The following is a 27503-nucleotide window of genomic DNA, read 5'->3' on the forward strand; positions in this document are numbered from 1 at the left end:
AAGCGGGGAGGCTTTGCGCATGCGTATACTTTCTTTACCGCTGGCTTATGGACGCTCGGACGTCATAACCCGGTGAAAGATGGCGACAGAGGTAGTGGCTCTCGGTGAGGGAATAAGGAAACGTGTAACGACGCCTAGTAATGTCGCGCTGTCAGAGTTTCGAAATGGCACAAAGGTAAATTGTGTGGTGCAGAGCATTCCGCCGTCCGCGGCGGCAAAGCGCAGTGTGGAGCCTAAGGAGACGCAGACCTGGGGGCGTGACGTCACAGCTGGCGTGTATTGCAGTTGATGTTCCTATGGGTGTGTCCTCCATCAGATCCTAAAGCTTTGTGATGATAGAATAGGAGTGTCCCAGTCATCCTAGGGTTCCCTGGGGTCAGCCACCATTAGTAATGGCTATGGCTACATGGACACCAATGGGGTTGCATGAATGGAAATGTGATTACTGCAAAACTATGTAAGTCAATGATGCTAGAACATCCGGCGCCCATTGACTTAGGGTACTTTCACACTAGCGTGGTAAAGCCTCTTTCACACTTGCGTTGTCCGGATCCGGCGTGTACTCCACTTGCCGGATCCGGAAAAACGCAAGTGAACTGAAAGCATTTAAAGACGGATCCGTCTTCAAAATGCTTTCAGTGTTACTATGGCAGCCAGGACGCTATTAAAGTCCTGGTTGCCATAGTAGTAGTGGGGGAGCGGTATACTTACAGTCCGTTGCGGCTCCCGGGGCGCTCCAGAATGACGTCAGAGCGCCCCATGCACATGGATGACGTGCCATGCGATCACGTGATCCATGCGCGTGGGGCGCCCTGACGTCACTCTGGAGCGCCCCGGGAGCCGCACGGACGGTAAGTATATCGCTCCCCACTACACTTTACCATGGCTGCCAGGACTTTAGCATCAGCCATGGTAACTATTGAGCAAAAGCTAAACGTCGGATCCGGCAATGCACCGAAACGACGTTTAGCTTAAGGCCGGATCCGGATCAATGCCTTTCAATGGGCATTCATTCCGGATCCGGCCTTGCGGCAAGTCTTCAGGATTTTTGGCCGGAGCAAAAAGCGCAGCATGCTGCGGTATTTTCTCCGGCCAAAAAACGTTCTGGTCCTGAACTGAAGACATCCTGATGCATCCTGAACGGATTTCTCTCCATTCAGAATGCATTAGGATAAAACTGATCAGGATCCTTCCGGCATAGAGCCCCGACGACGGAACTCTTTGCAGGAATAAAAGAATGCAGGTGTGAAAGAGCCCTTAGAATCCGGCAGGCAGTTCTGTTACCGGAACTGCCTGCAGGATCCGAAAATCCGTATGCAAACGGGTATCTTTTTTTCCTGGATCCGTTAGACTTATTCATTGAAATACCGGATCCGTCTCTCCAGAATAACGGATCTGGTATTTAAAGGGAGTCTTTCAGCAAATATGACCATTATGCCTAATGCACACGACCATTCCGTTTTTTGCAATCCGCAAATTGTGGATCCGCAAAACACGGAATCCGCCCTTGTGCCTTCTGCAATTTGCGGAACGGAATAGGCGGCCCATTGTAGAAATGCCTATTCTTGTCCGCAAAACGGACAAGAAAAGGACATGTTATGTTTTTTTGCGGCGCCACGGAACGGAGAAACGGATGCGGACAGCACACAGAGTGCTGTCCGCATCTTTTGCGGCCCCATTAAAGGGAATGGGTCCGCACTCAAGCCGCAAAAACTGTGGCTTGGATGCGGACCAGAACAACGGTCGTGTGCATGAGGCCTTACAGTCCACTCAGATCAGGTTCTCCCATTACTTTCCCCCGATTACTATGGTACCTTTCATAGTGCAGTCCATCGCCGATTTGCTCCAAAAAACACTTTTATAAGTTATAACCCGTGCCTCCGCTGGCTGGATCGGGTTGCGCAGGCTGGTGCATGTGCATTGAAAGTCCCTGTTCCTCTGCCCATAATGGGCAATGCTGTGCGCATGCGCCGGGAATGTGTGGAGCGGCGAGGACGCGGGATTTCAGACAGAGAGGAGAAGGTAATCATATTAAACAAGGGCGGGCCAGAGGGGTGAAGGAGGAGGGGTTTGGTAAGCAAAGTGCAGAGGAGCCTGGGCACCGGCCACATGAATGCCGCCCCTGGGCACCTTCAGAACCTAATTACCATATGGTATAAAAGTGTTTTTTGCAGCAAATCGGCGATGGATGCAATATGAAAGGTACCATAGTAATCTAGGGAAAGTAATGGAGAACCTGATCTGAGTGGTCTGTAATGGTCATATTTGGTGAAAGAATCCCTTTAATTTTTTCAAAGCTAGAAAGAACTGCGCATGCACAGACCAGAAAACCGGATCCAGCAATGCAGAAATTTCCAGAACACTTGTTACTGGATCCGGCATTAATACATTTCAATGGAAGTTAATCCCGGATCTGGCAAGTGCGGTAGTGTTCCGGAATTTTGGCCGGGAAAAAGATTTTGTCTGGTCAAATACCGTACAAGGGATGGAACGGAAGACAACCTGATGCATACTGAACGGATTGCTTTCCATTCAGAATGCATGGGGACAAAACGGTATCCGGTATTGAGACACTTTACCGGATTTCAATACCGGAAAAGAATAACGCTAGTGTGAAAGTACCCTAACAATGGTATTTGATGACGGATCTGGCATGTTTATTTTTTACTTAATACAACTGGATCCATTCTGTATATTCAAACAGATGTGTTTTCCTTCGGTTTTCAGATCCTCTGCTGGATCTCAAAACCGGAAAGGAAAACACAGATGTGAATGTAGCCTGAGGTTTTCAGACAACCCCTTTAGGGTACTTTCACACTTGCGGCAGGACGGATCCGACAGGCTGTTCACCATGTCTGATCCTTCCTGCCGCAAGTGTGAAAGTAGCCTTACATTGGTTGTTCACTCATTTTCAGACTTATGAGATTGGTGGGACCCCCGTTGGTGATCATACTTGCCAGTGATGGGTCCCTTCATGTTGGCACCCTGACCACCACTGCTGGTCTTGGGTCCCTCCATGTAAACTTCCTGCAGCGGTGATCTGCTCCTCTTGCATCACGTGAGTGGCTGCAGCCACGTCAAACAGAAAGATTACATGGAGGGACCCAAAGCCGGGGATCAGGTAATAATGATCACCAACGCTGATACCCCAATCTGAGCGGTTTGGAAATTTGTGCATAACGCTTTTAACCCCTTAGGGACACAGCCTTATTTCACCTTTTTGCAAATCTGACCAGTGTCACTTTAAGTGATGATGACGTTAAAACGCTTTGACTTATCCAGGCCGTTCTGAGATTGTTTTTTCGTCACATATTGTACTTCATGACACTGGTAAAATGAAGTAAAAAAAAATCATTTTTATTTATTAAAAAAATACCAATTTTACCCAAAATTTGAAAAAAATTGCTAATTTCCAAGTTTCAATTTCTCTACTTCTATAATACATAGTAATACCTCCAAACATAGTTATTACTTTACATTCCCCATATGTCTACTTTATGTTTGCATCATTTTGGGAATGATATTTTATATTTTGGGGATGTTACAAGACTTAGAAGTTTGGAATCAAATCTTGAAATTTTTCAGAATTGTTCAAAAACCCAATTTTTAGGGACCAGTTGAGGTTTGAAGTCACTTTGTGAGGCTTATATAATAGAAACCACCCAAAAATGACCCCATTCTAGAAACTTCACCCCTCAAGGTATTTAAAACTGATTTTACAAACATCGTTAACCCTTTAGGTGTTCCACAAGAGTTACTGGCAAATGGAGATGAAATTTCAGAATTTCAATTTTTGGGCACATTTTTCATTTGAATCCATTTTTTCCAGTAACAAAGCAAGGGTTAACAGCCAAACAAAACTCAATATTTATTGCCCAAATTCTGTAGTTTAGAGAAACACCTCATATGTGGTCGTAAACTGCTATACGGGTACACTGCAGGGCGCAGAAGGAAAGGAATGCCATACAGTTTTTGGAAGGCAGATTTTGCTGGACTGTTTTTTTTATTTTTCAGACCATGTCCCATTTGAAGCCCCCCTGATGCACCCCTAGAGTAGAAACCCCCCAAAAAGTGACCCCCATTTTAGAAACTACGGGATAGGGTGGAAGTTTTTTTGGTACTAGTTTAGGGTTTTTGGTTGCTCTATATAGCAAGAAATAGCTGTTTTGGCACAGTTTTTTTTTTTTTATTTACAACAGGTTAGATCATGTGGTATTTTTATAGACCAGGTTGTCACGGACGCGGCGATACCTAATATGTATACTTTTGTTTTATTTATTTTTTTATGTAAGTTTTACACAATGATTTCTTTTTTGAAGCAAAAAAAAATCATGTTTTAGTGTTTCCATAGTCTGAGAGCCATAATTTTTTTCAGTTTTTGGCCGATTACCTTGGGTAGGGTATGATTTTTGCGGAATGAGATGACGGTTTTATTGGCACTATTTTGGGGTGCGTGTGACTTTTTGATCGCTTGCTATTACACTTTTTGTGATGTAAGGTGACAAAAAAATGGTTTATTTAGCACAGTTTTTTTTTTACGGTGTTCATCTGAGGGGTTAGGTCATGTGATATTTTTATAGAGCCGGTCGATACGGACGCGGCGATACCTAATATTTATACTTTTTTTTATTATTTATGTAAGTTTTACACAATTAATATCATTTTTGAAACAAAAATTTTTTGGGGTGTCTGCATATAATTTGAGCCAAAGTTTTTTTATTTTTTGGGGCGATTGTCTCAGGTAGGGGCTCATTTTTGGCGGGATAAGGTGACGGTTAGATTGGCACTATTTTGGTGGGCAAACTCCTTTTTGATCGCTTGCTGTTGTACTTTTTGTGATGTAAGGTGACAAAAAAATGGTTTCTGTAGCACAGTTTTTATATTTTACGGTGTTCATCTGAGGGGTTAGGTCATGTGATATATTTATAGAGCCGGTCGATACGAACGCGGCGACACCTAATATGTATACTCTCCCTCCCGCTGCGCGGCTGTGATCAGAAATGCACATCCTTAAGTACTAGGACATAAGGGCATACAGGCCCTATGTCCTGAAGAGGTTAAGCTCTGCCCTGGGAACGCCCAAACCACCAGAATGCCCACTTTATGCAAACCCCCTTTATGGTCTGATTCCCAGGATTGCCCTGGCACAATCAGTGCTGTTGGCATACAGTTGCAAGAAAAAGTATGTTAACCCTTTGGAATGATATGGATTTCTGCACAAATTGGTCATAAAATGTGATCTGATCTTCATCTAAGTCACAACAATAGACAATCACAGTCTGCTTTAACTAATAACACACAAAGAATTACATGTAACCATGTTTTTATTGAACACACCATATAAACATTCACAGTGCAGGTGGAAAAAGTATGTGAACCCTTGGATTTAATAACTGGTTGAACCTTCTTTGGCAGCAATGACTTCAACCAAACATTTCCTGTAGTTGCAGATCAGACGTGCAAAACGGTCAGGAGTAATTATTGACCATTCCTCTTTACAGAACTGTTTCAGTTCAGCAATATTCTTGGGATGTCTGGTGTGAATCGCTTTCTTGAGGTCATGCCACAGCATTTCAATCGGGTTGAGGTCAGGGCTCTGACTGGGCCACTCCAGAAGGCATATTTTCTTCTGTTTAAGCCATTCTGTTGTTGATTTACTTCTATGCTTTGGGTCGTTGTCCTGTTGCAACACTCATCTTCTGTTGAGCTTCAGCTGGTGGACAGATGGCCTTAAGTTCTCCTGCAAAATGTCTTGATAAACTTTGGAATTCATTTTTCCTTTGATGATAGCAATCCGTCCAGGCCCTGACGCAGCAAAGCAGCCCCAAACCATGATGCCCCCACCACCATACTTCACAGTTGGGATGAGGTTTTGATGTTGCTGTGCTGTGCCTCTTTTTCTCCACTCATAGTGTTTTGTGTGTTTCTTCCAAACAACTCAACTTTGGTTTCATCTGTCCTCAGAATATTTTGCCAGTACTGCTATGGAACATCCAGGTGCTCTTGTGCAAACTGTAAACGTGCAGCAATGTTTATTTGGACAACAGTGGCTTCCTCTGTGGTGTCCTCCCATGAAATCCATTCTTGTTTAGTGTTTTACGTATCGTAGATTCGCTAACAGGGATGTTAGCATATGCCAGAGACTTTTGTATGTCTTTAGCTGACTCTCTAGGAGCAGTCTTCACCTCATTGAGCAGTCTGCGCTGTGCTCTTGCAGTCATCTTCACAGGACGGCCACTCCTCGGGAAAGTAGCAGCAGTGCTGAACTTTCTCCATTTATAGACAATTTGTCTTACCGTGGACTGGTGAACAGCAAGGCTTTTGGAGATGCTTTTATAACCCTTTCCAGCTTTATGCAAGTCAACAATTCTTAATCGTAGGTCTTCTGAGAGCTCTTTTGTGCGAGGCATCATTCACATCAGGCAATGCTTCTTGTGAAAAGAAAATCCAGAACTGGTGTGTGTTTTTTATAGGGCAGGGCAGCTGTAACCAACACCTCCAATCTCATCTCATTGATTGGACTCCAGTTGGCTGACACCTCACTCCAATTAACTCTTGGAGATGTTATTAGTCTAGGGGTTCACATACTTTTCCCCCTGCACTGTGGTGTGTTCAATAAAAACATGGTAACATTTAATTTTTTGTATGTTATTAGTTTAAGCAGACTGTGATTGTCTATTGTTGTGACTTAGATGAAGATCAGATCACATTTTATGACCAATTTGTGCAGAAATCCATATCATTCCAAAGGGTTCACATACTTTTTCTTGCAACTGTATATGGAAGAGAAGGCTCCTCAATAAGTGGAAGAAGATTGTGCAATTATTATTATTATTTTTTTTTTTTTTTTTCATGCAATTTTGTGGAAGCTCTGTGATTATTTAGTGCGGTGGCAGAGTGGTGCCCATTGCCATATACTATTATACATATACAGTGTTATGTATTATATATACCTCGTACTACAATATATGGTATGTAATTGTAATGTGTGTATGATGTAGTATGAGCTGAGGTGTATATATAATACACAGTATATGTTATGTATACTATTATTAGGTATGTAAGGACTCTAAGGAGTGTATGATGTAGTATGAGCGAGGTATATGATATATATATATCACACATGTCTTACCTAGCATTGTCACAATACCAAAATTTTGACTCAATTTCAATACCATAAAAAAGTATTGTGATACTCGATACCACATGAAAAAAAGAAAAAACACCAAAAAAGCTCCGTGCATTCCACGTTTTCTGAACCATAATAGAACAGACCAGTCGAATCGTTTTTATTTTTTTACACAATAAAAGCACACAGAGCTATGGGGACTGGGTATTGCGGATGTGCTAGCGACGATCTAGCAGCCCCTGTCCTCAGCTCTATACCCAAAATCCAGGTGACAGGTTCCCTTTAATGTCTGCTTTGTGGTTGTTCCCCATTATTCCTCCTAGAAAAGAATGAATAAATTGACAAGTGGGTGTTACCAGGGTAGAGTGTGTTCCTTAATATTATCATAGGGATATTCCCATCTGGGCTATGCTGTCCATTCACAGCGGGTCCCAGAGGTGGACCTACAACTATAGGACATCTGTGGCATACATTTCCCAGATGGGACGACCACCTCCATGGGAGTTCCTGAAATAGCTTTGTTTTGTGGTCCTGTTCTGGAAACGGGTGTGGGTCCTAGAGGTGGGTGGTGGTATACTCTGATGTGGCCTAAGGGCTTATTGAGACAAGCATTAGCTGCAGCAGGTCGGCCTGGCTCAGCTCCCGGGCAGCCACCCTTCAGCACCCCACAATAGTGTCATGTGGTGCCAATAATCTGACAGAGGGAGGCCCCGGTTAAATGGCCAAATTTGGTTTAACATCAATCCCAGCCATTCTTGAAGGAGCCCAGCTATGTATTATAGCTGATCGCGTTGGCACAGTGACAGTGCCCATGGGATCAGATCCAGTAACCCCCTGAGATCTCCTGCCTGTGCCATACTATTAATGGTTAGGTCGTTAAGGGGTTACACATAGAGTAGGTCGGTGATGTTGCCTTGATCATGTAGCTGTTGAACATATACTGTTTTGGTAGAACTCAGGTGTGTGGTGTCCGGGTTCTACTGGTACAGTCCCAGCTGTAGTCATAGATGAGAACCATTTGGCCCATCTAGTCTGCCCAATATACTGAATACTATGGATAGCCCCTGGCCCTATCTTATATGAAGGATGGCCTTATGCCTATCCAATGCATGCTTAAACTCCTTCACTGTATTTGCAGCTACCACTTCTGCAGGAAGGCTATTCCATGCATCCACTACTCTCCCAGTAAAGTAATACTTCCTGATATTACTTTTAAACCTTTGCCCCTTTGTCACTCAGAGGAGAGGAGCTGTCAAGCAGCTCAATACAGAGGGCACTTCACAGTGAAGCTCCGCCTCCAGTGCACGTCTAAGGACAGAATTTTATGCTACTTTTCCAAACGCCCCCCCCCCCCAGCGGCACGACAGGAGGATACCCCGCCTTCCCGGGGACAGGAAACAACGTGGAGCTCTTTAAATACTCCCCTTACCTGCTCCAGTTGTTTCCTGTCCCTCTGGGAAGAAGTATGGCGTTCCACTGGTGGGAGTTTCGTTCGGGTTTCCCATCAGTAAATCGCCGGCAGGTCGAATACGGGGGCAGGATCGCGGGACTGCGGTGCAGTTCTCCCTGTCTCCCAGGCACAAGTCCTCCGGTGGAGGCAGCCCCGGGCAGCGCTTCCTGGCTGAGATAATCGTGAGAGGAAGCAGCAGGATCGCGGGTCACGTGAGCGCAAGCTCACAGGCTCCGAAGTAAGACGTCACTTCCCCTGAAAATTCAAAAAAGCAGCGGGAATCTGCGGCGTCCTGAGAGCAGCCTGCATCATGTCGGCATCAGGAGAGGACGCAATGCGCAGACCCTCGGATCCTTCCAAGACCGGCAGCCCAGTAAGCTACCCTCCTCTGGGGGAAATGATAAATGCCTGTGTTAACCTGTGTCACTGATGGGTTAAAATTCTTACTTTCTTCCACACTGGATAAGGGACTGTACCTCTCCCTTTTCTTAAACAGACAGCCCCCTTTTATTTAAACAAAAATTCTGACTTATATCTATAGGTCAGGGAAGCTCAGAAGTCCACAGAGTCTCAGCGAGTCAAAAAATGTTCCATTTGTAAAAAAACCTTACCGTCGGGTTATAAGAAATCCCTTTGTTCAAAGTGTTTTGGAAACAGACTAGCGGCCACGTCCCAGAAGCCCTCTACTTCTATGACCGAGATGCCTGCTACTTTAGAGTCGGAATATCAGGAAGAGGATTTTGATGAAGGGGAGCTCCCCTCGGAGTCTGAACCTCTTTCCTCTGAAGACGAGTCCGGGAAGCCTCTTTGTTCCATTGAGTACACAGAAGTATTATTGAAGACCATTAGAGCAACCCTAAACCTAGAGGAGTCTAAACAGTCCAAAACAATACAGGATTTAATGTTTAAGGGCTTGGGAGAAAAACGAAAGAGGGTATTTCCCCTCCACTCTAATATTTATTAAATTAATTAATAAAGAATGGACCGATTTGGAAAAGAGAGTGTATCTAGGGTCCTAAAAAGAAAATATCCCTTTGCAGAGGAAGATACATCCTCTTGGGACAAATGTCCTAAAGTGGACGCCCCCGTAGCAAAGAGTACGAAAAAGTCAGCTTTACCCTTTGAGGATTTAGGTCTTTTAAAGGACCCAATGGATAAGAGAAGCGAGGCCCTACTAAAAAAGTCATGGGAGGCTTCCATGTCCATCCTTAGACCTAGTGTAGCCTCAACCTATACAGCCAGGTCCATGACTATCTGGTTAAACCAACTAGAGGAACACCTAGTATCAGGAACCCCTAGAGAGGATATTTTAGCATCTCTGCCAGTTCTTAAACAGGCGGCAAATTTTCTGGCCGACGCTTCGGTCGATTCTATTAAACTAGCAGCCAGATCTGCGGCCCTCTCAAACTCCACCAGAAGGGCAGTGTGGCTTAGGTCCTGGTCAGGTGATGCGGCATCCAAGAACAAGCTCTGCGGCATCCCCTGCGAAGGTGATAGGGTGTTCGGGTCAGTCCTGGACGACATCCTAGAAAAGGCCACAGACAAAAAGAAGGGGTTTCCCTCGGAACAAAGGAATTTTCGTCAGAGACGTTTTTTTCCTACATCCAGGGGCAGACAAGACCAGAAAAGGAAAGATTTTTCTCCCCGGTGGCATTCGGGAAGAGGAAGAGGTCGAGGTTTTTTATTCAACCCCTCTGACTCCTCCCAAAAGTCATCAAAACAATGACGCCAGATGCAGGGTAGGAGGAAGACTGAAGTACTTCCTCCCAGCCTGGGAGAGTATCTCCAATTCCCCCTGGGTGTTGGATGTAGTCTCATCAGGCCTAAAGTTGGAGTTTTCCACTCTTCCCCAGGAGGTTTTCCACATCACCAAAAAAGCTGATCCAGTCCAAGCATTAATACTAGATCAGATAAAGATCCTCTTGCAAAAAGAATCTATAGTGTCAGTCCCCCATCCCCCCAGCAGAACAGGGAACAGGTTATTATTCCCCTATATTTTTTGTCAAAAAACCAAACTGGATGGAGAGCATAAAATCCACTATAAGTCTGTTACAGAGAAACACCTTTATGGCAACCCTAGACCTCACCGACGCATATTACTATATTCCAATCTGCAGAGAGCATCAGAAATTCCTCAGATTTGCAGTACAACAAGATTCGGTGGTACTCCATTATCAAATCCAGGTCCTTCCTTTCGGCATTACGTCAGCGCCAAGAGTCTTCTCCAAAAAAGCGGAGGTGATAGCAGACCTTCATCTAAAGGGCATATTAGTTGTGCCTTACTTGGATGACTTGCTTATAGCGGCTGCATCAGAGAGTCTTCTATTAGAACAAATAGATTTAGTGAACCAAAGCCTAACGGATCTGGGGTGGCTGATAAATATAGAAAAGTCAGACCTCCGGCCCGAAAGAAGAAAGATCTTTTTAGGAATGCTGCTGGACTCAGGTCTCATGAGGACCTTCCTCCCACGGGAAAAGATTCAGACTATCAAGCAGGAATTTACTCTATTCCGCAGCAAATCAAGAGCGACAATCAGATCAATAATGAAGATCTTGGGTCTGATGTCCTCAACTATCCCAGCAGTAAAGTGGGCTCAGGCTCACTCACAAACCCTTCAGTCTTTTATGCTCAGAGAATGGGACAAGAGCAGAGCTTCACTAGAGCGGAGGGTAAGAGTCCCTCAATATGTAAGAGATTCCGTGAATTGGTGGTTGTTCAGCCAGAACCTAAACGCAGGCGTTCCGTGGCAACAAACAGATGTAGTCACTATTACTACAGATGCCAGCAAGAACGGTTGGGGGGCCTTTTCAGACAGGTCCGTAGTACAGGGGGGCTGGCAAGGAGATCAAATCCTAGCCTCTTCCAACCTTAGGGAGTTAACTGAAGTCTGGGAGGTCTTGAAGGCCCTTCACTCAGATCCGCGGGAAAGAAGTGAGAATACTCTCAGACAACACCACAGCTGTAGCGAGGGTCTCAAGAGAAATTTTCCAGTGGGCAGAAAGGAGCATACTGTCAATATTGGCAGCTCACATAAGGGGAGAAGACAACACAGTCGCGGATTTTCTCAGCAGAGATATCTTAAAGGAAGGGGAATGGTCCTTAAACCCAAGGATATTCCATCAGATAGCACAAAGATGGTTCCTTCCAGAAATAGATCTGTTCGCCACGCGTCAAAACAGACAAGTAGAGAAGTTCGGCTCTCAAGCCTATACGGATCACCCACTCATAGTGGACTCTCTCTCCCACCCGTGGCCAAAGGTAAACCTGTATGCCTTCCCTCCCTTTGCGTTAATCCCCAAAGTACTGCAAAAGGTACTAAAGGAGAACCCCAAGCTGATCCTGATCGCTCCTTACTGGCCCAAGAGATCGTGGTTCCCTCTCCTAGTGAGGATGTCAGCAGGAGACGTGTGGTGACTACCAAACATCCCAGATCTCCTTCACCAGGGCCCAGTATGGCATCCCAAGACAACACTTCAGTTGACAGCATGGAGACTGAGCGGGAGATATTAAAGGGAAAGGGCCTCTCGGACACGGTAATTTCCACAATTCTCTATAGTCGCAAGAAGGTGACTTCTAAGATTTATGACAGAATCTGGCAGCCTTTCAGAAAATTCACAGGGGGGGATACCAGAGGTCCCCTTGTAATCACTAAGGTCCTAGATTTCCTCCAGTCAGGTCTGCAGAAGGGGCTAAGGGTAAGCACTGTAAAAGTCCACATATCAGCTTTGAGTGCCTTACTTGATATTAAATTAGCAGAGGTAGACCTTGTTAAGAGATTTGTGAAAGGAGCTCGGAGAAAGCAACCAATAGTGAGGTCCACTGTTCCCCCTTGGGACTTGAATCTAGTCTTAGCAGCCTTATCAGACAGTCCCTTTGAACCCTTATCTGAGATATCTCTAAAGTTACTTACCTTTAAAACGTTTTTTTTTAGTTGCCATTACCTCGGCTAGGGGGGTGGGGGAGATCCAGGCCTTCTCGTGTAGGCCCCCGTACCTGTCCATCAAGGATGATAGGATAGTACTGAGACATTCTCCCTCTTTTTTACCTAAGGTGGTCTCTAAGTTCCACTGTTTGTAGGGGTGGGCGATATGGCCTAAAATCTATATTGCGATATAATTTTAAGCATGTGCGATATGCGATATATATTGCGATATATTGTTTTCTATATTGGGGGGGGGGGGTGTTTAAATTTTATTTATTAACTATTTGCCTCCTTAAGGGCTAGAACCCTTGTCATATTCACCCTAATAGAGCTCTATTAGGGTGAATAGGACTTTACACTCTCCCTGCTGCCCTGTGCATAGTGCACACAACAGCAGGGAGCTGACCATGGCGCCAGCCTCTCATGTGCTCCCCCAGCCTCTGATCTGCCCCCCCCCCCAGCCTCTGATCTGCCCCCCCGCAGCCTCTGATCTGCCCCCCCGCAGCCTCTGATCTGCCCCCCCGCAGCCTCTGATCTGCCCCCCCGCAGCCTCTGATCTGCCCCCCCGCAGCCTCTGATCTGCCCCCCCGCAGCCTCTGATCTGCCCCCCCGCAGCCTCTGATCTGCCCCCCTTCCCCAGCCTCTGATCTGCCCCCCTTCCCCAGCCTCTGATCTGCCCCCCTTCCCCAGCCTCTGATCTGCCCCCCTTCCCCAGCCTCTGATCTTCTCCCCAGCCTCTGATCTGCCCCCCCTTCCCCAGCCTCTGATCTGCCCCCCCTTCCCCAGCCTCTGATCTGCCCCCCCTTCCCCAGCCTCTGATCTGCCCCCCCTTCCCCAGCCTCTGATCTGCCCCCCCTTCCCCAGCCTCTGATCTTCTCCCCCAGCCTCTGATCTGCCCCTTCTGGTAACGCAAACCCCCCCCCTCCCTCCCCAGTATTAATCATTGGTGGCAGTGGCCACAGGGTCCCCCTCCTCCCCCCCATCATTGGTGGCCGTTTGCAGCTCCGATCGGAGCCCCAGCAGTGTAATGCTGGGGCTCCGATCGGTTACCATGGCAGCCAGGAGTCACGCTGCTGAAGCCCTGGCTGCCATGGTATGTTAGTGAGCAGAGAGCAGCGCATTATACTCACGTGCGCTGTGGCCGCCCGTCGCTCCTTCTTCTCATAGGTCTGTGCGGCGCATTGCTAATGCTGTAAGCATTAGCTATCCGCCGCACAGACCTATGAGAAGGAGCGACCGGCGGCCACAGCGCACGTGAGTATAATGCGCTGCTCTCTGCTCACTAACATACCATGGCAGCCAGGGCTTCAGCAGCGTGACTCCTGGCTGCCATGGTAACCGATCGGAGCCCCAGCATTACACTGCTGGGGCTCCGATCGGAACTGCAAACTGCCACCAATGATGGGGGGGAGGAGGGGGACCCTGTGGGATATGGCCGGCACAGTCATTGGTAGCGCAGTGGCCACAGTCCCTCCCCTCCTCCTCCTACTCTGTCCTCATTGGTGTTCAGCGGCAGCCGCGCACAGTGGGGAGGGAGGGACTCCCTCCTCCTCCCTCTGCTGTGCCGGCTCAGGAGAAAATGATCATATCGCGGTCCGGCGATATGGCGAAAATCCATATCGTGGCCCAAATTCATATCGCATATCGCCTATATCGCCCACCCCTAGGTGTTTGGAAATATTTCAATTACTTACCGGTAATTGGTTTTTCCTCTAGCCCCCACAGCGGCACGGGGAATTTCCCTCCCATTAGTTATTCTAACTTTTATAAAAAAAAAAAAAAAAGGGAAAGAAGGAAAAAGTTTTTTTGTGTCTTTTCTCGGAGAGTATCCTTGTATATTTTTCAATAGCATATAAAGATTAATTTTGTTGCATCCATTCCAGAGTTTCTCGGTTATTTACTGGAGCAGGTAAGGGGAGGGGAGTATTTAAAGAGCTCCACGTTGTTTCCTGTCCCTGGGGAGGTGGGGTATCCTCCTGTCGTGCCGCTGTGGGGGCTAGAGGAAAAACCAATTACCGGTAAGTAATTGAAATCTTCACACTCGCGTTTGGTGCGGATCCATCATAGATCTGCACAGACAGATCCGTTCAGATGATACAACCGTCTGCATCCGTTCAGAACGGATCAGTTTGTATTATATTTAACATTTGACTTTCTTGGACGCAGCGCGCATTGTTGATTGAGGTGCAATCTTAGTAGCCACAATATCCTTGCCTGTGAAGCCATTTTTATGCAACGCAATGATGGCTGCACGCGTTTCTTTGCAGGTCACCATGGTTAACAATGGAAGAACAATGATTTCAAGCATCACCCTCCTTTTAACAGGTTAAGTCTGCCATTTTAACCCAATAAGCCTGACATAATGATCTCCAGCCTTGTGCTCGTCAACATTCCTGAAATGATCTCAGCAGGTCCTTTAATGACAGCAATTAAATGCAGTGGAAAGTTTTTGGGGGGATTAAGTTAATTTTCATGGCAAAGAAGGACTATGCAATTCATCTGATCACTCTTCATAACATTCTGGAGTATATGCAAATTGCTTTTGGCCACGAATGTAGACTACTGGTGGAGGCAAGAACACTTCACACAATTTCCCCAGAAATTGTAGCTTTTCTAGTTGTAGATGCTGTATTTAAAGGGGTGGCTCCAAAATGATCACCTATGCACGAGAGGGGTAACGTGTTAATTGATAGGGTCCATAAGCGTGAGAATGAAAAATGGTGGTGTGGTCAAGCATGCATGTGCGTCTCCCTTCAGATCTATGAGAATGATGGAGCTAACTTTCTCAGACCCATACAGATGAATGTAACGCCAGCTCACATGCTCGACGTCTTTCATACAGGGGATCCTGTATCCCCTGTGTGAAATGCGACAAATGGAGTTGTATCAGCAGTCAGAGACTTATCCCCCCTCCTGTGGAAAGGTGATACGTTTAAATCTGGAAAGAACCCTATTAACCTGCTCAGGACCGCCGTACGCAGGATTGCGTCTTTGCGGCGGTCCTGTTCTTCTGGGTGGACGCGCCGGTGCGTCCTCTCGCGAGACGCAAGATTTCGGGGAAAGCCGACCCGCGCATGCGCATCGCGGGCCGGCAAAATTCAAAAGACAATTTCGTCAGCAACCTGCCAGCCAATGATCGCGGCTGGCAGGTTGCTGATTTTCAAAAAAACAAATCAGCAGCCAGATAACCCATCATATTAGTAAATATGATGTGGTTATATGGCTGCTGTGCTCCTGTGCTCCTTCTTTTGGTCGGTTGGTTCCAGCAGAGGAGCACACATCACTGAGTACCCACCAACACCACACTTAGCCCCCAGATCACCTCCCAGCATCCCAATTAACCCCTTGATCACCCCTTCTTGCCCCTGTCAATCACTAGTGAAAAGGAAAAAAGTGATCAGTGCAAACTGTCACTTTTTTTTTTTTCACTGGTATTGACCGTTAGGTTTTAGGATAGTTTAGGTCCCTTGGTTAGGTAGTTTAGCAATCAGTTAGCGCCCAGCCCACCGCACCGCAGTCCCTTATTCGCTGATTAGCGTATCGCTAATCAGCATTTGTACTTTTATAGTATCTGGAAGTGATCAAAACTGATCACGGTCAGATCTATAATAGTATTAGTGTCACTTTAGTTCGCCCTCCACCCAAAACGCAGTGTTTGCCCGATCAGGCCTGATCGGTCGCCCACACGTGCGTTCACCCACGCCCGCCCCACCGCAGTGACAAAAATTTTTTATTTTTTTGATCACTGCACATTCACTTTACACGCACTGCGGCGATAAAAAAAAACAGTTTTGATATTTTTTATCAACCGCAGCGGCCTCCGGTACTTCGCTAGCCTCCCCTTTGTAAGACAGGCTTGCTTTTTTTCTTGGGTAGTCTCGGGGAATACCCCTAAATTTAGTTGCCCAAATGTCAAACAGGGGGTATTCTTCTGAAGAGGCCTACAGGCTTCTGACCCAGTCAGATGAGGAATGGGAACCCTCATCTGATGAATCTAGCGGGTCAGAATACGAACCTGTAGAAAGCAGTGGCTCTCTGACCCAAAGTTCGGACGAGGAGGCTGAGGTCCCTGATAGCACCAGGCGTACCCGGCCCCGTGTCGCTAGACCGCAGGTTGCGCAGGATCCGCTTCAAGAGCAGCAGAGTGGGGCTGGTGCTGTCGGATTACGTGGTGAGGCATACACCAGCAACGCAGCCCTTCCTGGACCTAGTACCAGCACTGCCGTACAACCTGGTGAAGTGGCGAGCACCAGAAGGGCAGTTGAAGCTGGTACGGTGGCACGAGCAGTAGTGACCCCGTCGCAGCCACCGCAAAGACGTGCCCGTAGAGCCCCTAGAATCCCTGAGGTGCTGGCAAACCCTGATTGGCAGTCCCCAACTTCAGCCGCACCTGTAGTTTTCCCTTTCACTGCCCAGTCTGGAGTTCGGGTTGAGACAGCTCAGATCGGTTCGGCCCTGGGATTTTTTGAGCTGTTCTTGACTGCGGAGCTCTTGGACTTAGTCGTGGCCGAAACAAATCGGTATGCCACACAATTTATATCCGCCAACCCGGGAAGCTCTTATGCCCAGTCTTTCCGGTGGAAACCAGTCCAAGTTTCCGAAATTAAAACTTTTCTGGGCCTTCTCCTCAACATGGGTCTAACTAAAAAGCATGAATTGCGGTCATATTGGTCCACGAACCCAATTCATCACATGCCCATGTTCTCTGCTGCTATGTCCAGGACACGATTTGAGACCATCCTGCGTTTCCTGCACTTTAGTGATAACAGCACCTCCCGTCCCAGAGGCCACCCTGCTTTTGACCGGCTCCACAAAATTCGGCCCCTCATAGACCATTTCAACCTGAAATTTGCAGATTTGTATACCCCTGAGCAAAACATCTGCGTAGACGAGTCCCTGATACATTTTACCGGGCGCCTTGGCTTCAAACAATACATCCCAAGCAAGCGCGCCCGGTATGGGGTCAAATTGTATAAGCTCTGTGAAAGGGCCACAGGCTATACCCACAAATTTCGGATCTATGAGGGAAAAGATCAGACCCTGGAGCCGGTCGGTTGCCCTGACTACCTGGGGAGCAGTGGGAAGACAGTCTGGGACTTGGTGTCACCCTTATTCGGCAAGGGGTACCATCTTTATGTGGACAATTTTTACACAAGTGTGGCCCTCTTTAGGCATTTGTTTCTAGAACGATTGGCGCCTGTGGCACCGCGCGAACTAGTCGCGCGGGCTTCCCCCAACGGCTCGTTACCACCCGTCTTGCAAGGGGGCAGAGGGCCGCACTGTGTAACGAAGAACTGCTCGCGGTGAAATGGAGAGACAAGCGTGACGTTTACATGCTCTCCTCCATTCACGCAGACACGACAATCCAAATTGAGCGAGCAACCCGTGTCATTGAAAAGCCCCTCTCAGTCCACGACTATAACCTTCACATGGGAGGGGTGGACTTCAATGACCAGATGTTGGCTCCGTATTTAGTGTCCCGCAGAACCAGACGCTGGTATAAGAAGGTGTCTGTATATTTAATTCAATTGGCTCTGTATAATAGTTTTGTTCTCTACAGTAAGGCTGGGAGAACTGGATCCTTCCTCAAATTTCAGGAAGAGATCATCGTGAACCTCCTGTACCCAGGAGGTTCCGTGGCCCCATCCACCAGTGTAGTTAGCCGTCTACACGAGCGACATTTCCCCAGTGTCGTTCCTGGTACCTCAAACCGACCGCCACCCCGAAAAAAATGTCGTGTCTGTAGCAGGAGTGGAATAAGGCGTGACACCCGCTATTACTGTCCTGACCACCCTGCCCTATGCTTTGGAGAGTGTTTCCGGAAGTACCACACACAGGTACACCTAGCATAGGGATCATCTCACCAGGACAGGCACACAGGGCTATTAGGGCCCATTCACATACAGCTGCTGCAAACCTCTCCTTTCACCTGGGACAAAGTGCATAACGCAATTCGCCACATCTTTGGGCGATTTGCGCTTTGCACATTGACCCATGGGGAAGGAGAGGTTTGTTCTATAAAGGTAAAAAAACAAAAAAAAAACACCAGTAAGCAAAAAGGTTAATGTTTAGTTCAAAAAGTTAAAGTTTATATATTCTGTTTCAAAGTTAATAAAATTATTGCGTTGCGGTCTGGTTTTTTCTTTTTTTTTTTTTTTCTTCTTTTTTTACCTTCCAGGTGGACCAACCGATCGACTAGCTGCAGCACTGATGTGCATTCTGACAGAAGCATTGCGCTGCTGTCAGATTACACGCAAGTCGGTGTATGCGGCGCTGCAAGACGAGATTTCTCCTCTGCAGTAACAGATACGTTTGCCAAGGCATACGAGCTGAGGAGGAGGCGGCGTTCCTATGCTTTGGCAAACACTTTGTATGTAAAAAATAAATAAATTAAAAAATCCCGGCAATGATTTATTCATCCACATCGATTGATGTGAATGGAGAAATCTGGTTTGCCAGGGCATACGAGCTAAGTGGGTATGGATGTTGGGCGGAGCTCCTATGTCCTGGCAGGCGCCTTTCCCCTCTTTTTGGCAGAGATTTTTTCATCCACATTGATCGATGCGAATGAAGAAATCTGTGCCATTCATTTTTTTCTTTCGGCCCAGAGGCTGAACGGAAAAAAAAATCTCATTACCTGTATGCTCAATATAAGGAGAATAGCAGAAACTCCTAATGCTGGCCATACATGTAATGATTGTGGAGACCCTCAAATGCCAGGGCAGTACAAACACCCCACAACTGACCCCATTTTGGAAAGAAGACACCCCAAGGTATTCGCTGAGGGGCATATTGAGTCCATGAAAGATTTTAATTTTTGTCCTAAGTTAGCAGAAAGTGAGACTTTGTGAGAAAAAAACCAAAAAAAAAACAATTTCCGCTAACTTATGCCAAAAAAATACATTTCTATGAACTCGCCATGCCCCTCATTGAATACCTTGGGGTGTCTTCTTTCCAAAGTGGGGTCACATGTGGGGTATTTATACTGCCCTGGCTTTTTAGGGGCCCTAAAGTGTGAGAAGAAGTCTGGGATCCAAATGTCTAAAAATGCCCTCCTAAAAGGAATTTGGGCACTTTTGCAGAAATATCTTGGTCAAATGCCAACTTTGTATAAAAAAAATGGGAAAAGTTGTCTTTTGCCAAGATATTTCTCTCACCCAGCATGGGTATATGTAAAATGACACCCCAAAACACATTCCCCAACTTCTCCTGAGTACGGCGATACCAGATGTGTGACACTTTTTTGCAGCCAAGGTGGGCAAAGGGACCCACATTCCAAAGTGCACCTTTCGGATTTCACCGGTCATTTTTTACAGATTTTGATTGCAAACTACTTCTCACACATATGGGCCCCTATATTGCCAGGGCAGTATAACTACGCCACAAGTGACCCCATTTTGGAAAGAAGACACCCCAAGGTATTCCGTGAGGGGCATGGCGAGTTCCTAGAATTTTTAATTTTTTTGTCGCAAGTTGGTGGAATATGAGACTTTATAAGGAAAAAAAAAATCTAAAAAAAAAAAAAATCATCATTTTCCGCTAACTTGTGACAAAAAATAAAAAGTTCTATGAACTCACTATGCCCATCAGCGAATACCTTAGGGTGTCTACTTTCCGAAATGGGGTCATTTGTGGGGTTTTTCTACTGTTTGGGCATTGTAGAACCTCAGGAAACATGACAGGTGCTCAGAAAGTCAGAGCTGCTTCAAAAAGTGGAAATTCACATTTTTGTACCATAGTGTGTAAACGCTATAACTTTTACCCAAACCATTTTTTTTTTTTTGCCCAAACCATTTTTTTTTTTTATCAAAGACATGTAGAACAATAAATTTGGCGAAAAATGTATATATGGATGTCGTTTTTTTTGCAAAATTTTACAGCTGAAAGTGAAAAATGTCATTTTTTTGCAAAAAAATCGTTACATTTTGATTAATAACAAAAAAAGTAAAAATGTCAGCAGCAATAAAATACCACCAAATGAAAGCTCTATTAGTGAGAAGAAAAGGAGGTAAAATTCATTTGGGTGGTAAGTTGCATGACCGAGCGATAAACAGTGAAAGTAGTGTAGTGCAGAAGTGTAAAAAGTGGCCTGGTCATTAAGGGGGTTTTAGCTAGCGGGGTTGAAGTGGTTAAAGAGGTTGTCCGGACTCTGAGTGCCACGTTGTTTCAGGGCAGACCTCAGCCCACACGGACAGCAGTGTAATAAGTGGTCTATTTCTGGTGTCTTCTCCAGGCCACCTTCCACTATCGTACATTACTGTGTGATGAGAAGCGCACAGTGCTGGATGACAGCTCTACCAGAGACAAGCCCATGGAACTGATCATCGGCAAGAAGTTCAAACTGCCGGTATGGGAGACCATCCTCTGCAGCATGAGAGAAGGCGAGGTGGCCGAGTTCCTGTGTGACACTCCGGTATGTCATCTATCCTTCTGTAGGGGCTGGTGGGGTCCTCCTGTAATGTATCGTCTGGTATACATTGAAGGCTGATTACTCCCAAATACTTTTCCAGCATGTCATTGAGTACCCTCAAGTTTCACGGAGTTTGCGCCGGATTGCAGCAGGAGAAGACCCTCGTGAAGGCCAAAGGCACTGCTGTGGAGGGATTGCCCAGCTTCATGACCATTCCCTTGGTTATCCAGACCTTGATGTTCTACAGAAAGACCCTCAACCTCTGATCTTTGTCATCACTGTTTTAAAGGTAATGCCCTTGTAGAAAGCATGCTGATAAATTAACCCCACTCCTAGCTGTACATCAGATATTGATTTGGTAGGAACTAGCTCACGTGTTGGGGCACCCCACATCTACCCCTTCAGGCAGTAACCAGTAACCCTAGGATATCAATATCTGAGCCTCTGAAATTCCAAAAGTAATAAGGGGGCCGTCCCATGAAGACAACTTATCCCCTGGGCGCAGGATAAGTTTATGCTTGTCAGGGTTCTGACTGCTAGGGTCCCCACTCACAAGGACAGGGGCCCATGCTCCCAGTTTGAATGGAACAGTGGTCACTTATGTGTGCTTGCCACTCCATTCAACTCGATGGAACTGCTGGAGATAGCCATATGCTTGATCTCCACTATCTCCAGCAGACCTATCATGCTGAATGCAGCGCGCATACTTGACACCACCACTCCATTTAAACGTGGGACCCAGCGGTCGGACAACAGCTGATCAGCACTTAGGGATCAGTTGTCTTCATGGGACAGTCCCTTTTAAAGGTTAAAGGACTCCTCAGCACCTCTGCCAATCCACTATTGGAAAAGACTGCAGCATTTAGGCGAGCACTGCAGCCACTGATATCGCTGCCCCTTAGGGCTCATTCCGATGACCACATGTATATTGTGGAACACGGTTCATGTGCATTTTAAGTAATGGACAGCCGTATGATAGAAATGCCTATTCTTGTCCACAATTGCAGACAAGAATAGGACATGCTTTATCTTTTTTCGGGGCCAGGGAACAGAAGTAGGGATGTGGACAGTACATGGTGTGCTGTCCGCATCTTTTGCGCCCCCATTGAAATGAATGGTTCCACATCTGCAATAGATGAGGCCTCAAATATACAGCCATTATTATGTAGCATTATGATCTTCTGTTCTAGATAGAGGAGCCTGGTTCATACAGGCAAGACGCCTGGGCAATGACAGATGACGAGAAACTGGATGCTGTGCCTGTGCTCCACCAGGAAGGCAATCAGTTGTATAAGGACGGAAAGATCCCAGAAGCAGCTGCCAAATACTATGAGGCTATCGCTTGCCTCAAGTCCTTACAGATGAAGGTACGTTACAGTGGAGCCTGAGATATTATTATTTTTTTGCCTTGGCTCAGTCATTGTAAAATGAAAAGTAATTTTTTTTTTTCTTAACGCCCCTTTACACTGCTACAATTGTCTGGAAGTAAGCGTTCCTTCCTGACAGTCGCCTGCTCGTCAGTGAAGGAGACCTCTACATTTACATGCAGCAATCTTCTCCACGGTATCAGGAGGAACGATAGCTAATGCCATCGCTCGTCTCCATACAAAATCATTGTTTGCCAGCAGCGGCATGTCATCTAAACAATTTTATAAAGGGATTTTCCGAAACTTTAATGCTGATGACCTGTCGACTGGATAGGCCATCAGTATCTGATCATGGGGGGCCACAGCCTTCTCCATGCTCAGCAAGCACATTCACTAGAATGGAGCTGAGCTGCGCCTAGGCCACGTGACCCATGAACGTGTCATCACTGGCTTAGGCAAAGCTGCGAGATGGCCGTAGCCTTCTCAAAAGCCGATCAGTGGGGGTCCCGGGTGTCGGACCCCTAACGATCAGATACTGATGACCTATCCAGAGTATTAAAGTCTCAATCCCTTTAAGTGTCTCACAATTGAACCAATGACGCTTACATTGGGAGATTTTCATTAACAAGTGTTCCTATGAACACTCGGTGATAATCTGCCCAATGTTCGAGCAGTGTAAAGGGGCCTTTACGTGACCCACCCTCTCACCATTTACTACTCGCTGTCAGTGAATATGAACATTCTTGCTTACATCCAGAGATTGTAAACTTACAGCTCGCAGCAAATTGACTGGATTACTGCACCCTGTGGGCTTATAGAAAATATTTTGACCTATAGGGAAACACAGCCATTTATCATTAGTCACTTGCAGTAGACAGTGTCCACAGCGCCATGCCATGGTCATGATGTCACAACCCAGCAGGCACTGTGTGTGTTTAGAGGTTTTATTTCTTTATATGGCTCTATGCAGTCAGAAATGCAAACCCCAGAATAGGTGGGCTACTCCTTTTCCCGACGGCTGAGCCCCCAGTCAGCTGTTCAGTAGGTCCAGCCATTAGTGTGGTGGACAGAGTTGCTCCCATTGAAGTGAATGAGAGCAGCGTTACTGTAACCAGCTCCGTCCACTACATGGTGGAGTAGAGCTGATCTGCAGGGCGCCAATCAGTCACTAAAAAGGAGTAGACAACTCCTTTAAGACGTTGATCTGAAAGGATGGGATCCTTGACCCTGAATATAGAGATGACTTGGGCATAGTGTTATAACATGCATGTGTGAAAGTACTGTCGTAGTGAGTGTATTCTGCGTTGATGTCTCAGGAGCAGCCTGGATCTCCCGATTGGATCGCTCTTGACACAAAGATCACTCCATTGCTTCTGAACTTCTGTCAGTGCAAACTGTTGGAGGGTGACTACTACCCAGTGCTGGAGCACTGCTCTTCAATACTAAACAAGTATTCAGGTATGTACTGCACTCCTCCTTGAATGCAATCAAATTTTAAATGTCTCTAATTTAGTGATACAAGTACTGGCACTTTAAGAGAAAAAACAGCCTGCAATAAGGAGTAGTCTGGTTTCCCTTTTAGATGACCTGTCCTCAGGATCAGTGGGGGTCCGACTCCCAGCCCTCCTGCTGATTAGCTGTGTGAAGAGGCCGTAGCACTCATGAGCGCCTCGTTCTCTACAGCTGATCGGCAGGAGTGTTGGGATTCGGCCCCCACTGATCTGATATTGACGACTTATTTTGAGACATATACTGAGTCATCTCTGAGCAGAGATACAAGGAAAATGCTTGTTTGTCGGCAGCACATGTCCTACTGTAGACAAGGATGTGCTGCCAATAATAAGCAAACTGTATGGGGATGAATGATCGCACGTCCTCATGCAGTGTACTGGAATACGGTTAATGGGTGCTGCTCGCCCTACTAGTTATTGGGCAGGATAGTGTCTCATCTTTTCTCTCACTGTCTTCCCGTGGTGCGGCTGCTGCTGGCAGTGTAATAAGGCTAATCTACATGCCGCTATGTCTATCCTCTTCTAGCCTGGCTGCGTAATGCACAGGGAAATATAACATTTTACATGAAGTGAAAATCAAGCTGTTGGCTAGAGGCCTGCCTTTATATTTTCCCAGATTAGCTTTTCGCTGATGCATCATATACTATGGTACACAGGTAAATTAATTCTCTCATGGTACCTCCCAGAAAAAAGGAAATCTCCCAAGATGTGTAAACCCTTAAGGACCGGGCTCATTTTCACCTTAAGGACATTTTTTGCAAATCTGACCAGTGTCACTTTAAGTGCTGATAACTTTAAAATGCTTTGACTTATCCAGGCCATTCTGAGAGTTATAGGCAAATGGAAATAAAATTTGAGAATTAAAATTTTTGGGCAAATTTTCCATTTTTTCTAGTATCAAAGCAAGGGTTAGCAGCCAAACAAAATGCTACATTTATTGCCCCGATTCTGTAGTTTGCATAAACACCCCATATGTGGCCGTAAACTACTGTACAGGCGTAGAGGGAAAGGTGCGCCGTATGGTTTTTGGAAGGCAGATTTTGTTGTCCCATTTGAAGCCCCCCTGATGCACCCCTAGAATAGAAACTCCAAAAAAGTGACCCCAGTTTAGAAACTACGGGATAGGGTGGAAGTTTTGTTGGTACATATGATTTTTAGTTACTCCATATTACACTTTTTGTGAGGCAAGGTAACAGAAATAGCTTTTTTGGCAGTTTTTTTGTTTTGTTATTTACAACATTCATCTGACAGGTTAGATCATGTGGTATTTTTATAGAGCAGGTTGTCACGGACGCGGCGATACATAATATGTATAAGATTCTTTTATTTATGTAAGTTTTACACAATGATTTCATTTGTGAAACAAAAAAAAAATCATGTTTCAGTGTTTCCATAGTCTAAGAGCCATAGTTTTTTCAGTTTTTGGGCGATTATCTTGGGTAGGGTATGATTTTTGCGGGATGAGATGACTGTTTGGTACTATTTTTGGCGTACATGCGACTTTTTTGATCACTTTTATTACCCTTTTTGGGAAGTAAGCTGGGCAAAATATAAATTTTCTCCTTTTTTTTTTTATGGCATTCACCGCGCGGGGAAAGTAACATGACCGTTTTATAGATCAGGTCGTTACGGAGCGGCGATACCTAATATGTGTAGTGTATTTTATTTTTATTCTGTGTTTTTTTAAAATCTTTTTTCACTTTTTTTTTTTTGGGCCCAGACCCACTTGATTCTTGAAGTTCCAGTGGGTCTGATGTCTGTATAATACAGTACACTATATAGTGTACTGTACTCTATTTTACTTACACTTTGTCTGAACAGATCTATGTCTTTAGTACAGATCTGTTCAACACCATGGACAGCAGGATGCCTGAGAAGGCGTCCTGTTGCCATGGGAACCTTCCCCGTCTGCTTAGTTGTGGCCACAATTGAGCAGATGGAGAAGGGTAAGGAGGGGGGCTCCCTCCCTCTGTGACCCCATCCTGTCTAGGGGCTGCAAAGGCACAGCAGCCCCCTGATGGGAGAGGGAGGGAGCGCCCGACTGTTAATCAGGTGCGGCACCTGAGGGGTTAATTGTGCTGATCACAGCCCCCTGTAAGAGATCGGGTGCTGCCAGGCAGCAGTCATGTACACAGTTCGTAGTATATTCTAACTTGAAGCGTCCCCATCACCATGGGAACGCCTGTGTTAGAATATACTGTCGGATCTGAGTTTTCACGATGTGAAAACTCAGATCTGAAAAAGAGGTTATGCAGATGGATCCGTTCTGAACGGATGCTAGCGTTTGCATTATAGGTGCGGATTAGTCTGTTCAGTTACCAGACGGATCCGCACCGAACGCAAGTGTGAAAGTAGCCTAATTCTGGCAGCACTGATTGGATATTGTCAGACTATGCAGGGACACACCCTCACTGGTAACACCCAGTTGTACCTTAATTTTAGACTGCTGGCAATTAATTCATAACTTCTAGGAGGAATAATAAAAGGATTGACTTAACAGGGCTCCAGAAATATTACATGGGGAAGGCAAGTAGTTACTAAAGCAGACAATGTTAGGAGAGGTGATGGATTCTTGGGGATTTTAATATTGATGACATATCCTCAGGATAGGTCATCAATATCAGATCGGCGGGGATCCGACACCCCCACCAATCAGCTGTATGTATGTGCCATCTCCCTCTTCCTGCTCGCTGCTGCTTTGCCATAGCAGCAACGAGCAGGAAGAGAGACGGCATGTGCACACTGCACGTGCCTTCCCTTCATACAGCTAATGGGTGGGGGTGCCAGTGGTCGGACCCCCACCAATCTGATATTGATGACCTATCCTGAGAAAAAGTCATCAATATTAAAAGGCTGGAGAACCCCTTTAACCACTTCAGCCCCGCTAGGTGAAACCCCCTTCATGACCAGGCCACTTTTTACACTTCGGCACTACACTCCTTTCACCGTTTATCGCTCGGTCATGCAACTTACCACCCAAATGAATTTTACCTCCTTTTCTTCTCACTAATAGAGCTTTCATTTGGTGGTATTTTATTGCTGCTGACATTTTTACTTTTTTTGTTATTAATCAAAATGTAACGATTTTTTTGCAAAAAAAATGACATTTTTCACTTTCAGCTGTGAAATTTTGCAAAAAAACGACATCCATATATAAATTTTTCGCTAAATTTATAGTTCTACATGTCTTTGATAAAAAAAAATGTTTGGGCAAAAAAAAAAATGGTTTGGGTAAAAGTTATAGCATTTACAAACTATGGTACAAAAATGTGAATTTCCGCTTTTTGAAACGGCTCTGATTTTCTGAGCACCTGTCATGTTTCCTGAGGTTCTACAATGCCCAAACAGTAGAAAACCCCCACAAATGACCCCATTTCGGAAAGTAGACACCCTAAGGTATTCGCTGATGGGCATAGTGAGTTCATAGAACTTTTTATTTTTTGTCACAAGTTAGCGGAAAATGATGATGATGATTTTTTATTTATTTATTTTTCTTACAAAGTCTCATATTCCACTAACTTGCGACAAAAAATAAAAAATTCTAGGAACTCACCATGCCCCTCACAGAATACCTTGGGGTGTCTTCTTTCCAAAATGGGGTCACTTGTGGGGTAGTTATACTGCCCTGGCAATTTAGGGGCCCATATGTGTGAGAAGTACTTTGCAATCAAAATGTGTAAAAAATGGCCTGCAAAATCCGAAAGGTGCACTTT

At 45.7% G+C, this 27503-nt stretch overlaps 1 protein-coding gene across 1 annotated transcript in view; it reads left to right on the forward strand.

Moving 5' to 3' along the window:
• Positions 1–21: 21 nt before the first annotated feature.
• LOC122942608 (aryl hydrocarbon receptor interacting protein) overlaps positions 22–27503 on the forward strand; it is a 39257-nt gene continuing 11775 nt past the window's right edge. The window contains exons 1-5 of the mRNA XM_044300285.1: positions 22–175; positions 20736–20915; positions 21013–21201; positions 22103–22279; positions 23596–23737. Coding sequence (XP_044156220.1) covers positions 80–175; positions 20736–20915; positions 21013–21201; positions 22103–22279; positions 23596–23737 — 784 coding nt within the window. The 5' untranslated portion in view covers positions 22–79. The remainder of the gene's footprint in view (positions 176–20735; positions 20916–21012; positions 21202–22102; positions 22280–23595; positions 23738–27503) is intronic.

Source organism: Bufo gargarizans, chromosome 6 (genome assembly GCF_014858855.1).
Source record: "Bufo gargarizans isolate SCDJY-AF-19 chromosome 6, ASM1485885v1, whole genome shotgun sequence".
Classification (NCBI taxonomy): domain Eukaryota; kingdom Metazoa; phylum Chordata; class Amphibia; order Anura; family Bufonidae; genus Bufo; species Bufo gargarizans.